We start from the raw sequence: 14,505 nt of genomic DNA, 5'->3' as shown, positions 1-14,505 counted from the left end.
GTGGTGGAGGTGATGATGGTGATGGTGGTGGTGGTGGAGGTGATGGTGGTGGTGGTGGTGGAGGTGGTGATGGTGGTGGAGGTGATGATGGTGATGGTGGTGGTGGTGGAGGTGATGGTGGTGGTAGAAGTGTGGCTCTGAGCCTGAACCCCTTCTCAGTTTGATACAGAGGGTACTACAACTAAAACAGTACACGACATCAGCTTTTGTTGACTGTAACACTAATAGTACTTCTCTTAAGAGTTTCTGCTTATTAAACACTTGAAAATATAAAGTTCTTTAAAGTTCAGCAGTTGTGTTTGTAATCACAGAAGAGTTGAAGTACTTAAAAGGTCAGTTATTGTCTGATAGGAAGACATCTTTTTTAATAAACCAAACAAGTTAATTGGCAAATCAAATTCTGATTAAAACACATTTTACCTCCCAAACCATAGAATTACTTTAAGACTACATACAGTCCTCAAAAGCACCACAGGGAACTTTTCAGTTTTAATAAAATTTCTTTAAAACCCCCTGAATGAAAAGACAATGTTCTTCTCATCAAGATTTCAAAACATACCCATTTTTAAAAATAGACTTCAGGGGACTTCCCTAGTGGTCCAGAGGTTAAGTCCCCATGCTCCCATTGCAGGGAACATGGATGCCATCCCTGGTCAGGGATCTAAATTCCCACATGCCATACAGTGTGGCATGAAATGTGGCAGTTTTTTTTAGAGCAGCTTCAGGTTCACCACAAAACGGGAGTGGCAGGTGCAGAGTATGCACAGGTGCTCACATGCACAGCCTTCCCCAAGAGCAGCATCCCCACCAGAGGGCATGTCTGCTCTGACTGACCACCCAGAGTCCAGAGCTTCACGGGGGTTCACTCCTGGGTACATATCCCACACTGTCTGGACAAATCATGGCATGCGCCCACCACTACAGCACGATGCAGCATAGGTTCACTGTCCTCGCCCCATCTACCCCCACCCAAGCCCTGACAACCACCATCTCTTTACTGTCTCCATGGCTTTGTATTTCCACGATGTCACACGGTGATTCTTTCAATAGCACACCATCACGTCAGCCTTTCGTGACTGCCTTCTTTCACTTGGTCATGGGCTTTTAAGTTTGCCACTGTCCTTGCTTGCCTTAATAGCTCATTTCTCTTTAGCATGAAAAATATTCGGCCAAAAATACCTTACATTTTAATCCCTCATCTAGGATATAAATTCTAGCCTAGCCCTGGTGACCTACTCACTCTCTACATTTATACGCCAAGTTATTTAACTTTCCCATGTCTTTTTAGCCATAGTCTGAACTCTAAGAACGAAATCTACAAAGGATTTGTAAAGGTTGGTCCTTTATTCTTCCACACAAATAAAAGTGATTTTGCCTAACTTCACAAGGGATTTTAATTGAAATTATACTGACTTTACATATTTATTTGTGGAACTCGATCTCTCTCTCTCTCCAGATAATATATATGCATTCCTCTAACAACGATTTTAAAATTTCTCCTTGACAGTAGCACATATCTTTTCTCAGAAATATTCTTAGATCTCTTGTAGTTTTGCCTGCAATGTGCATTACTTGTTGATTCTAATTTTTCTTAAACAGGTATAGATGAATACAAGTCTAGAAAGGAAAGAGGTAATGTGGAAGAACTGACAGATTTGTGAAGAGAAACATCTATTCCTGGAGCACATCAAGGGTCTGGCCTGAAATATGAGAAGTACAAAGAACTGAGGAACCTGAGCTCCGCCCCAGCCGCAGAATAGACGGTCGAGCCGAATCAGCGCTATCCTTCCAAGCCCTCCTCTTAAGCTCAACTGTGCCTAGCTGGCACAACCGTGGAAACCAACAGAATGAGTGAGTTCTCTAACAACAGAGGGCCCCCCGGAGTTGAAACCCAGACGGCGCTTTGCGCTCCCAGGGCACAGTGTGCACGACGAGCATGTGGTCACTGTGCAGGCCCGCTCCTCCTGTTACATCAGCCTGCAGGGGGTGCACAGCCTCCTGGTGTCTTTCTGCCGGGAACTGAACCTAGTCCTCTCAGACCCCTCATTCCAGATCAGGTTCCTCTCTATAGGGGATGATTTAAAAAGGAAAAAAAAAAGAGGCCTCTTTTCTTCAGGTGTGATGTTCAGAGTTTGGGGCAGCCGTTAGAAAGCCAGTTCATCATGAGGATGAGCCAGTGTTGGCTGTGATCTTGGAGCTTTTGCTGCCTCTGCAGCTGCAGATATTCCCCACGTTCCCAAGGTGTCGGCCTTGGGAACCTTAGATATGAGTGGACATCAAGGTCAGAGAAGCTGCACACAAGCACTGCACTCTAGTGTAAAAAGGCGTTTCCCAAGGAGGGCAGGTTAAGCTCTCAGACGCCGGTGTGTGTGGACTGCAATGAATCCGTCACCTAAATGCAGGGCAGGCAGCGGAGCTGGGTGTCTCGCTGTCTGCGGATAAGCCAGGTGGGGAGGGTGGGATGGTCCCCATGCTCATGGATAATGGGCAACAGAGACACCAGCACCAACTCACGTTTAACTGAACACAGGCGCAGGCACCACAGATAGCCACGGATATACACAAAACACAAAGCAACAAAGATCAAAGATCCTGAGTGCCGCAACTAACTGTCGGCACAGCCAAAAAAATATTTTAAAAAAATGACATTTTACCTCTGTTTTCTTTCTTCCTAAAACCCAGAACCCCAGTATAGTCACGTGAGAAACATCAAACAAATTCTAACAACTGGCATTCTATGCAATACCTGACTGCTAGTTCTTGAAACCATCAAGGTCACCAAAACAAAGTCTGAGAAACTCCCAGAGCAGAGTGGAGCCAAGCGGACACGACAATTGTTAATAAACACGCCATCTTATTAACCAAGATGTTACTAACAGGGACGCTTGCGCAAGGTACACAGACGCTCCCTACTATCATCTCAACTGCTCTGCAAATCTACAACTGTTCTAAAAAATAAAAATCTATTAAAAAATATTTTCCCCATCTCTCAACCAGTAAGACAGGAAGTTACAAATTATAGGAAAAAGAGAATAAACAATGTCATTAATTTTTTACGTCTTCTCTTGCTGATTCAAGTCAAACTCTGGGAGTCCCTGCTCTGCTTCAGGATGAGCACTTGGTCCCACACAGCATGGGTGGCGAGGAGCAGAGGCCTGGGGAGCACAAGAGGCTTCAGTGGAGGGAGACCTGCCCCAGGAGCACCCAATGACTTCGAAGTGGCTCCCAGGAGGAAGGGAAGCAGAAGGCCCATCAGGGCCTCATGCAGCCCCACGTCTGCCATCCCTGCAACAGGACGCTGGGAGCCTCAAAGGAGAGGTGCCTCGTTCACAAGCTGAGCCACCAGGGAAGTCAGAGTTCACATTTGCACCAGATTCACATCTGCCTCCTCCTCCCGAGAAAACACCCAGATGCGGCTGCTATGGACCTTTCACTTCAATGCACACTCAGCCTCTCAACGTTCCTGCTTCTCTGAGGCCAAAAAAGACTCATCTAAGGCGTGATTTAGAGTCAGAGAACTACCAAACCTATGGGGATTCTGATGTGCACAACGTGAACCTTCACACCAAACACACGATAAACCGAGAAGCTACCCAGGAACACCCAAACTTCCACCTAAGATGCCAACTTTCTGTTGGCACCAGCTCCCCCCAGTCTCTCTAGTCTTTTCTGGAATAAGAAGGAGCAGAAACAGACACAGAAGAGAAAGTTAACGTGGGAACCTTGTGATCTCAGGGCTCAGAGTGGGACTCGGTCAAATACTAGTCATCTTTGGGTAAAGAGTGTTCACTACACAAAGGTGTGCACGCAAACGTGTTAAGTCACTTCACTTGTGTCCGACTCTTTGCAACACTATGGACTGTCCACACTTCTCTGTCCATGGGGTTCTCCAGGCAAGAATACTAGAGCGGGTTGCCATGCCCTCCTCCAGGGAATCTTCCTGATCCAGGGATCGAACCCGTGTCGCTGACATCTCCTGCACTGGCAGGTGGGTTCTTTACCACTAGTGCCACCTGGGTGTTCACCACATAAAGACAAACACACCAAATTCTATGAGCTGCTAAGGCAGCAAGTGGTTTGGAGCATGGCCTTGCTTCTACTGTGGTTCCTGCTTCTTTTTGCCTGGAGACTCGACCAAGACAGAGCCAGCCCCAGCCAAGCCTGACTGGAGAGGCTCCAGGGGCTGGGCTCTGGGACACTAAGACCATCACACCGCACACTCTCAGCCTCCAGTGGCTGATGGATGGGTGTGACTCAAAGGCCCTCCTGCAGCGTGGATGCTGACCACACCCCGTATGGATGGAGATCATCCCAAGCACCACGGAACACAAAGTCAGATGATCCTCTTACCACACCATAAGCGGCGTATCCCAGGTTTTACATTTGTGTAAAAACTGCTACAAATGAAAACAACACGGGTCCAACTAATGGCAATTACACCTCTGACCAAGTTTACCTAAGATGGGATCAGGAAACCCAAAGTCAATCAACTCACTGAAACCAATCATACACAGAAAGTTGTGTACTTTTCATCACGTGATATATATTAACCAAACAGGTGGACTCTGTCACAAATTCCATTTCACTTAACTTGGGAGCAGAGCTATATACCGAGCAGGGTGAAGGGCTAGGTACCACATGGAAGGGACTAGAGGGAAACAGAAATGACTTAAGGCAGCAAGCCAAGCCCAGGCTCAGCACAATGAGTGCCAACCGGCTGCAGTAGGTGCCCCAAGCCTGCAGCGGGCACAGCCCACACACCCCTGAACCCTCCAATTCCACATCATTCACTCACCACCCTTCTTTCACTGCAAGGAATCTATCTCTGATCTGAACCACAAATCAAAGTCAAAAGCAGAATCAGGTATAAGAGCAGAAACCAAGAGATCTTAAAAGCAGTCTTGAGAAAGTTTAAGGTTTTGAGACAGGCTGCCACCCGGGACCCTTTGCTGTAGTGTGTGGGCCTGGACAAATGTATCAGCAGATACCAAGAAACTAGAAGGGGCTAAAAATAACTGCATGCATGTGCAGTTGGGGCAAGTTAAAGACACAAAAAAACCAAAGACTCTAACTGCAACTTCTGAAGATCCAGGAACAAAAGCAGAGTGTTGGGAGTAAAAGCAGGGTACTGTGCATGCCCTCTGCACACACCACCACCTAGGGGTGGGCCGACCACCTACGCCACCCCTCCAGCCTGATCCCTGGACGCACTCCTACGCTCACCCCGTGTAAGGAACCAGCTCAGCTCACTCCCCTCTCCTCTCCCAAAGCAAGCTGCTGCTGCTAAGTTGCTTCAGTCGTGTTGGATGGACTCTGTGCGACCCCACAGACGGCAGCCCACCAGGCTCCCCCATCCCTGGAATTCTCCAGGCAAGAACACTGGAGTAGGTTGCCATTTCCTTCTCCAATGCAAGAAAGTGAAAAGTGAAAGTGAAGTCGCTCAGTTATGTCTGACTCCTAGCGACCCCATGGACTGCAGCCTACCAGGCTCCTCCGTCCATGGGATTTTCCTGGCAAAAGTACTGGAGTGGGGTGCCATTGCCTTCTCCGCCGGGAGCAAGCTAGGGCACCTGTTACTTGTTCTCGCTACCCTTGCTGCAGTGGGGGCCCAATAAAGCCTTGTTTGAATTTTGTGTCTGGTCTCTTGTCAATTTCTACTGATTAAGGAGGCCAAACACTCTGGTCAGTAACAGCCTGACATCATAAGAAAAGGCACAGAAGATAAAATCTAGAGCAGTATGTCTCTAGGACAGAAGGAGTGAACGGGTCAGCAGGCAGCCCTGCCACGGTCATGGTCAGAGTGACACCCATGGACACTGTCCCTCCCCTGATCTGACCCTCAGCACTCAGCAAGCAAGGACCACTGGCTCAAGGAGGCGTCTCTCTTTTTAGAGGGACACTTCTCAGTGCACGTTCACTGCCAGGGCTCATCCTGGTGCACATCATGCCTGGACACTACCCCTGAAGGCCCAGAGCTCAGAGTGCTCACCCCACGGGCAATGCCAAACAAGAAGAGATATGCACGTACCTGACCGGGCGATGCCGCTGTCCCTGTCTTCGTTCTGTCCTCTGCTCGGCATATCAACCGGGGTGCTGTGTGCTGTGGGAGGCAAGGAAACCTGGTCAGCGGACTGTTCAAATCAACTGCGCTCATTTTTATGATGGCTAGTGAGGACCAGCGTAAGTGTACGTAGAGAGGAACGAGAAAGCAGAATTCAGTGCAGCAAAGACAGAGATGGGGGAGGAAGAGGAGAGGGGTGAGGGGGGGGGGAGGTGAGAGTAGGGGGGAGGAGGGCAGTAGGAGAAAGGGTGAGGAAGGGGTGGGATGAGGAAGAGGGGGGAAGAGCAGAGAGGAGGTGGGGGGGCGGGGGGAGCAGGAGAAAAGAGGGGGAGGTGGAGGGAAGGAGAGGGGCGGAAAAGAGAGGGGAGGAGGAGAGTGTGGGGGAGAAAATGGGGAGAGGAGCAGGGCGGGTAGGGGAGGCAGGATCAGGTGCCTGTCCTACGGCAGCACAGACACTTTTCCCATACTCACCTCTAACTGAATCATAAACTATGTGGGCACTTGATACAATGAACTGCATCCTGCAGTGGATACTTTGAGGCATTTTCCTCATTAGTAGATTTTAAATAGTATTTAAGTATTTTCAATATATTAGAATGTATTTCAAAATATTAAGAAATTTCAAAATGCTTTATAATCAGTTTTAGTAACAACTATAGGCCACCTAGAGAACTATGTGAAAACCATTTCATAAATTTGAAAAATGTTTCTGTTTTATAACCCATCCTCTTGGTAGATAGAAAACACGTATTTATTTTCAACGATTTTTTCTCCACCTCTTTTCCATATATACCTAGATTCAGAATTATTGTAGACTTGCTTAGAAAACACTCTATTTTATACATAGCATCAGTAGTAAAATAGATAACTAATGAGAACCTACTGTATACACAAGGAACTCTACTCAGTGCTCTGTGGTGACCTAAATGGGAAGGCAATCCAGAAAAGAGGTGATACCTGTGTACGTAAAGCTGCTTCACCCTGCTGTACAGTAGAAACTAGCACTACACTGTAAGACAACACAACTCCAAAAAAACTAACAAAAAAAGAAACACTCTATAAAGGATTACAGACTTCTAGGAAAGCTTCAGATCGGTCTTAACTATTTCCTCATTGAGCTAGAAGGTAGCTGACACGTGGCTACAGTTAGCTTTATAGTGCACAAGGCTGCCCTGCCTGAGTGTTATATTTGCCAGCTATTTTGTGAAGCATGTTTATTTTTGCAATTTTAAGGAGAGTGTATAAACAAACATGTTATCCTCATTTTGAAGTAGGTAGGAGAGTGTCTGTCAATTAACTAGGGGGCCTAGCATATTTTAGGCTACAAAGAAAAATGGAATGAAGCATATCATTTGCCATAAACACAACCTTTAAAGTTAGCAGTGAAGACTTCCACACTTGTTAATCATGCCAGCCTACAGCAGATAGCAGACAGCCTCAGCTAGAAGACCAGGCTCTGCTCAGAGTTTACCTACCCAGAGAGACGCAGACAATTACACCTGTAAAGAAGCTGGAAAATGCATCTGAGCTCTCTCTCTTGCCACAGAGACAGAGAGAAAATGAGTGAGGTTGGTCTTCCATGCTGTTGTTAGAGTGACTTTTGAAGAGACTGTGCAGCTAAGGATGCAGGTGAAAAATGGACTAAAGATGCCACAGTAAAGAGAGACAGTTCACAGCAGCAGAAGAGGCTGAGGAAGATCAGAAGATATTATCCTCTTAGAAATACGAAGGGCTCATTTTGGATCAAAATCAGCTTACACTGGGGTATTACAGAGACTTTTACAATAGGGGTTCACGGGTGGAAGTTTCAGAACATGGGGAACTTGGCAGCATTTGGAACTAATTATCTCAAGAGCCCCTTGGATTTCTAGAGAGGTGCCAAACAGGATTTGTTTCCAAGAACCTGCCCAGGATTTATTAGTGTGTGCGGGTCACACCGTGCGCAGCATTCCACACAAACCTGCAAAGAAAGAGGCGCTGCGGCTGAGCCGGAGAGGTCCTCCCTCGGCCGCCCCTGGGGGCAGCTTGCCGCCGCATCCCTGCAGCGCACCTGCGGCGGAGACGACACGGGGCGGACAAGGCACACACAGAATAAACACAGATTAAAGATACTGCCAGAACAAAACAACACCGCAAACTCAAAGAAAGCAAAACGCACACCCGCAGCGGGGGGCGCCCAGAAAGCAAGACCCATCTAGGTCGCGGAGTTTACCTAGGTTACTTCCGGTCCGACAGGGACCCAGGTTATTCTGATTTGTGTTCAGTTTCCCCAGGTTAGGATCTTGGTTGATGTATTCGAAGCTGTCTTGCAAGCTAAGTCCAGAAGGGGATGGAAGGGAGAGAAACATCAAGAGATGAATACAGCTGTTTGCTAACAGACTCTCAGGTACAAGACAATCCGCCAGTTGGTCAGATTTTTCTTTATAAATTAATAAAGTCTCGCATCTACTGGAGGGAATTAATCTTCAGGGGAATTTGTTAGAAGACAAGAAAGGTTCTGGGAGGTAGTTCAACCTATAAAACTAAATGACACATTCCAAACATTTACAATCCAAATATACAATTTCACATTATATAAGGGGGAATAAGAAACTCTAAAATCTTGTTTTGGTGACTAAGACCAAGGCTAATGCTACTTATTTCAAGGGTAATTTTACATAAACCTTCAAAATGAAATTCATTTTAACTCTTAGCTAACATCCATGAGATATTTGGCAACCTTTTTCAGGAGGACCATATAACGGAAATTATGATTTTTATAGGAGTCTGATTCCACAACTTCTAAAAAGTTAGAATTACTCATAAATAAACACGTGAGAGGGCTTCCCTGGTGGCTCAGATGGTAAAGAATCTGTCTGCAACGAAGAAGACCCAGGTTCTATCCCTGGGTTGGGAAGATACCCTGGAGAAGGGAATGGCAACCCACTCCAGTATTCCTGCCTGGAGAATTCTATGGACAGATGAGCCTAATGGGCTACAATCTTTGGGATCACAAAGACTCAGATATGACTGAGTGACTAACACAACAACATACGTGTGAGAGAAGCAGATTTTAATAATTTATTGTATTTACTAAGAAGTGAAATAAAAAAGATTTTGAGGATAATATAGCATAATGAGGCAAAAATCATTTTTACTTAAATCTGGGCTCAATATTTTACTAGAGGGAGTTAGTATAATAAATGCTCAGGTAGTAGCAAAGATCTGAAAAAGAATATCTCACCAAAAAAGAAACATTAATTCCTATGCTTGCTCCTACTGCTGCTAAGTCACTTCAGTCGTGTCCGACTCTGCAACCCCACAGACGGCAGCCCACCAGGTTCCCCTGTCCCTGGGATTCTCCAGGCAAGAACACTGGAGTGGATTGCCATTTCCTTCTCCAATGCATGAAAGTAAAAAGTGAAAGTGAAGTCGCTCAGTCGTGTCCGACTCAGTGACCCCATGGACTGCAGCCTACCAGGCTTCTCTGTCCATGGGATTTTCCAGGCAAGAGTACTGAAGTGAGGTGCCATTGCCTTCTCTGATTCCTACGCTTAAGTCCTGACAATCCAGTCTGAAAATGCTCAAAAATATAAATTCTTTACTGGGCTGAAAAGTAAGCAGACTTACTCAAAGGCACCCAAACTTGCAGAGGAACATACTTTTAATTTCCAAAGACCGTAAAAAAATACAGCCTTTATCTGACCCTGAAGAATCCCCTTTAATTTATAACAAACATTTCTTTCAAACTTACCCAAGTATAACAAATGTTTTTTCATTCAAAAAAAGAATTATATAAGATATTTCTGCTTGGAAAATTCAAAATACATGAACAAATGTGCCAAGGTAAGAGTTAAGTTAGACACTGAAATATTCTTAGTCTACATAAAAGAGCAAAATTAAGAGTTGGCGGAGGAACTCAGGAGCAAAAATCAAAACACTGCCTGACCCGAGTCCCCACCAACCGCAGAGGTGGCACAGATGGCTGAGACAGTGAGCACAGACAACCTCTCCTGCCGTTCAGGGGCCTCTCAGCCTGGCAAACTCACTCTGTGCCTCATTTCTTTAACAGACAAGGCTTTAAGATTTTTTTTTTTAATGTAGGCCATTTTTAAAGTCTTTATTGAATTTGTTACAACACTGCTTTTGTACAACGTTTTTGGTTTTTTGGCTATGAGGCATGCGGGGTCCCAGCTCCCTGACCAGGGATTGCACGCCCTGCATTGGAAGGCAAAATCTTAACTACTGGACCACCAGGGAAAAGTCCTGATAAGACCTGAAGATAAAATAATATTGGGGATAAAATAACATTGGCCACTCATTACTGCAGCCCCTCCTTTTTTCCCCTTCACATTTCATTTTGCAGGAAATGAAAACTTGGTGTCTGTCAGTAGGAACAGAGGGTAACAGGTAGAGACCCCAAATGTATGTATAGACAGATCTGTCTTCATGGCCAACTGTTAAGGTCCAGGGCCTTTTCATACTGTGTACTGGACAACGGCCACCTTGAAAACCCTGTGTTAATGGGGACTCGTCCTGCTTCACATCTCAAAAAGAGTCACAAGGAGTGACTCGATCCAGAAACAGCCACTTGGAACAACAGTGGGGGGTGGGGGACACCCCAGAAACAGCCATTTGGAACAATGGGGGGTGGGGGGCACACCCCAGAAACAGCGACTTGCAACAGCAGGGGTGGGGGCATACCGCAGAAACAGCCACTTGGAACACTGGGGTGGGGGGACACCCCAGAAACAGCCACTTGGAACACTGGGGTAGGGGGACACCCCACACTTACTTGTTTGTACTCCCACAGAAACTGCCCATCCTGGCAGAGAAGACTTTACTAACCATCAGCTGCGGAGGAGAACTGGAGGAAAAGACAAAAGAACAGAGCAGGGAGAGATGCTTTTTTGTTTGCTTGCTTTTATTTCTACTTTCTCTGAAGCTTTTATTCATTTCTATATTTTATTTTACAAAGAATGAGACATGTATTTTTCAAATCACTGTATCAGTGGGGTGCCTAGATTTTTTTTTCTAATTTTATCATTTTAAAATCCCAAGGATGTTAAAACCCTAGAAAAGAGACATGGAGACATTTCTGGGGGCCATTTTCCTTGGGAGCAAGTATTTCAGATGAACAAACTTCACTTAGCAGGAATCTTTCAAAGTAGAAGTTTGTTTTCTCTCAGGTTACATTTTTCATCTGTCACATGGCACAGGATGAACAGACAGAAGGTTAAACATGCAGAATGGGGAAAGGCTTTCTTTCATAAATCATATAGCTTGTGCCTCAAGCAAGCTAAATTCTGTTCTGACATGCAGACAACGGACATATTCTTTAATGGAGTCACATTTTGTTTTTTTGCAGAAGTTTTTATTCTAGACACCATTCCCTGGAAACAGAAATAAACTTGCCATTCATTCAATGATTTTTTAAAAAATAAGAAAAAAATATGTACCTCAGTAAAAGGAAAAAATCATGACTAAAATTTTAATCTGAAAATGGGAAATTTATGAGATTTTGAAAAACTTAAAATATTTAAATAATTCTGATAGAAAGTGTTGCTGCTACTAACCTGGCAGATAGTCAGAAGACTTTGGTATGCATTTTTCACTTACAGTACTTAGTTAAAGCTTAGGATTTTGTTCTGCTAAGCTGATTCAAGGTAAGAGTTATGTAGGAAAAGTCTATTTTAACTGTTAAAGATGCATAAAAAATATCAAGTGCTAACAACATCAGATGACAGTCTATTGTTTAACTATGTAAGTTTTTTTTAAGCATGTTTGAATTAGGAGTCAGCATCCCCATGCTATGTTTCACACGTGGTGGCGGTGCCAGAACTCACCGTATGTAGTGAATCTTCAGGGTGGAGCCTTGGTAGCTCATGGCGACCGAGCCGAACATCATCTCCCCGAGCATGTTGACATCAGAGGCGGGCCGTGTGTACTATCGGACATGAAAGGAACCACCACAGCGTCATGCACAGTGTGACCGAGAATAACGCTCAGCTTGTTGGTAATTAGACCTGTTTCTCAAAGCAGCATCTGATAGCTTTACAACCTTAGTGACTGTAAAAATGGTGACTGCCTACGTTTTTCCCCCAAATAATCACTAATGTTCATGATTTCTTCTTTACACATGATATCCTCACACAGGACCCAAGCATTTTACTGAAGCTCATTTTTAATCTTTTTTATGAGAAGCAAAGGTTTTCCTCATCTCCATTTACAAAGGCTAAGAAGAAAGATTAGGTGATGGAAGAGACAGGGTGATTGCTCTCTTGGTACTAAGAATACATTCTGGGAAGAAGCAGTCCAGGATTATCCAACCAAAATTAACACTGCTGAACAAAACGCCCCTTGGGGCAGGTGAGGTCCAAAAGATGATAAGATAGTCTGATCCCCCTAAAGTTTTACAAAAATATTTTTAAAATATCTGAACCCTTACCTCTGACCTCTTTCACGTCCCTTTTGCCAGCACAGAGGGCTGCCTCTCCCAACTATTCACACCGCTCTAGTGATGGCCTCGTCTTCTGTGAAATCCAGTGGCCACTTCCCAGTTTGCTTTATTAAATGTCTCACAGTATCTGATGTGCAAATTGCTCTTCTTCTTAAATCTCTGCTTTCCCGACTCCTCCCCTGGACAGAACTATTCCTTAGAGGGCCCTCCTATCACTGCCCACGTCCACAACCACTGCTGTGATTCTGGTTCTTCCCGACATGTGGGAACCCCCACACCTTCATCTCTGGACCCTGACTTGCCTGGGGCTCTGGAAGCCAGCAGCCAAATGCCTTCACTCACATGGCACAAAATCTGTATATTGTGAAATACGATGGTACGTGAGTGGGTGCATTTGAATAGAGGATGCTTAGCTCCGACTGTAAATGCTGGTGACACACGATAGGGAAGATGGATTTGAGTGTCAACCAAACCAGAAGCACCCACGTGGCCTGACCAAAACCAAACCACCGCCTCCCGTGACTCAGGCCACCAGCCAGATCTTGGCTGCTTTGCTTTCTACTCAAGCAAAAACGTGGCATCACCCTTAACGCTCCCTTCTTTTAACTCAAAATCCACACACATACACATATATATTCACACACAGAAGGACACATACATATACCTACTTAAACATATTTGCAGAGAAGGAAAGAGAAACAGAAATCAATCCATCTAATTTAATAGGCTCCCTTCTTATTACATGCAGACAGAACTGACAGGCTTTCAGGTTCTTCATTAATAACTTCGACCCACCACCATTTCTTAATCTGCTTTCTCTTGAAGCTCAAGGTCCACGTGCGAATTGTGATTCTCAACTCACTGCTAATTCACTCTGCGCCGTTGTAACCACACTGCTCTGAGACCTGGGATTCTGTCAAATATGGGTGGACACATGCAACCATCCTGGCCGTGAAGAGAACAACGTTCTATACGCCTGTGGTTGCTGGTACCTTCCCTGGGTTTGCTGTTCTAGCAACATGGTAGAAAAACTCACATGACTAGAAAAATAAAAATAAAAACTGATATATCCTCCACAAGTAGTACCCTTCTGCAAGTCATATTTATGAAACAACTTCCCTTACGCCTGGTTGGCCAATATTCTGCAATAACCCTTATCCTCTGCTTAAATACACACACACACACACACACACACACAGACAACATAAAAATACTACCAGTCCTCTATTCTTCACACTCAACTTAGGTCTTGCCTTTCCATCTGCTCCTATAAGCTTTCTTCCTTCTACTGGCAAGAGCTATTTTCTCAGGATGTCTGCCCGCATCCTGAGACTCCTCAGAACTCTTTTGACAAAACTGGAAAATACATGCATTAGCCAGTTCTGACAACCGAGCAAGCAAGAGGGATCGCCTCCTTTGTAATATTCCTTCTTCGTTTGGTCTGTGTTACACTGGATCCCCACCGCTCCACTTTTCTCTAGTTTTTATGGAGAGATAAAAGCCAAAGCACTGACCTAAAATACCTGAGACACATTTTTGGATCTGCAGTCTCCTATTGCAGGAGCGGGCACCTCCAGCACCATGATCCCCGTGGGGAAATGACAGTAAGTGACTTCAGCCCTAGGGCTATTGCGTTCACAGGGGCGGCTTTACCTGGTACTTGGGAAGCTGCTCCTTGGCATGTGGCAAAGATCCCCCTGAAGGGCCATGAGCAGCAGGGCCGCCTCCTGAGCAGCTTTTGGCTGGCGCTTTTGCAGGGAGGTCCTCCGTTCTCTGAGTGAAGAGGGAGAGGCAGGGTGAACACACCAGCACCAAGTGTACCAGGCTCCCCACACACGCTCGCTGGGGAGCCCTTCCTTAAACCACTCTGCAACCAAAGAGTAGCCCCTACTTATTGCAACTAGAGAAAAGCCTGCATAGCATCGAATCCAGCACAGCCAAAAATACAATAAATAAAATTATTTTTAAAAATCCATTCTTTGTTTTATTATTATCATTTTTTTTT

At 45.2% G+C, this 14,505-nt stretch overlaps 1 protein-coding gene across 7 annotated transcripts in view; it reads right to left on the bottom strand.

The window, feature by feature from the left end:
* Window positions 1-14,505, bottom strand: part of FNIP2 (folliculin interacting protein 2) — a 130,328-nt gene that overhangs the window by 50,553 nt on the left and 65,270 nt on the right. For 4 of the 7 annotated variants that reach the window (XM_025267981.3, XM_006073900.4, XM_044930389.2 and 1 more), the window contains exons 3-8: window positions 14,154-14,273; window positions 11,887-11,987; window positions 10,836-10,907; window positions 8,274-8,374; window positions 8,022-8,111; window positions 6,029-6,100 (exon numbers count right to left, since the gene is read on the bottom strand). In XM_025267981.3, the coding sequence (XP_025123766.2) occupies window positions 6,029-6,100; window positions 8,022-8,111; window positions 8,274-8,374; window positions 10,836-10,907; window positions 11,887-11,987; window positions 14,154-14,273 (556 nt within the window). The remainder of the gene's footprint in view (window positions 1-6,028; window positions 6,101-8,021; window positions 8,112-8,273; window positions 8,375-10,835; window positions 10,908-11,886; window positions 11,988-14,153; window positions 14,274-14,505) is intronic. The other 3 variants (XM_025267984.3, XM_006073901.4, XM_025267983.3) reach the window with 2 other exon arrangements.

This window comes from Bubalus bubalis, chromosome 17 (genome assembly GCF_019923935.1).
Source record: "Bubalus bubalis isolate 160015118507 breed Murrah chromosome 17, NDDB_SH_1, whole genome shotgun sequence".
In the NCBI taxonomy this organism is placed as follows: Eukaryota; Metazoa; Chordata; class Mammalia; order Artiodactyla; family Bovidae; genus Bubalus; species Bubalus bubalis.
The sequence above is the reverse complement of the archived record's forward strand: the minus strand, read 5'-3'. Positions and strand labels throughout refer to the sequence as shown.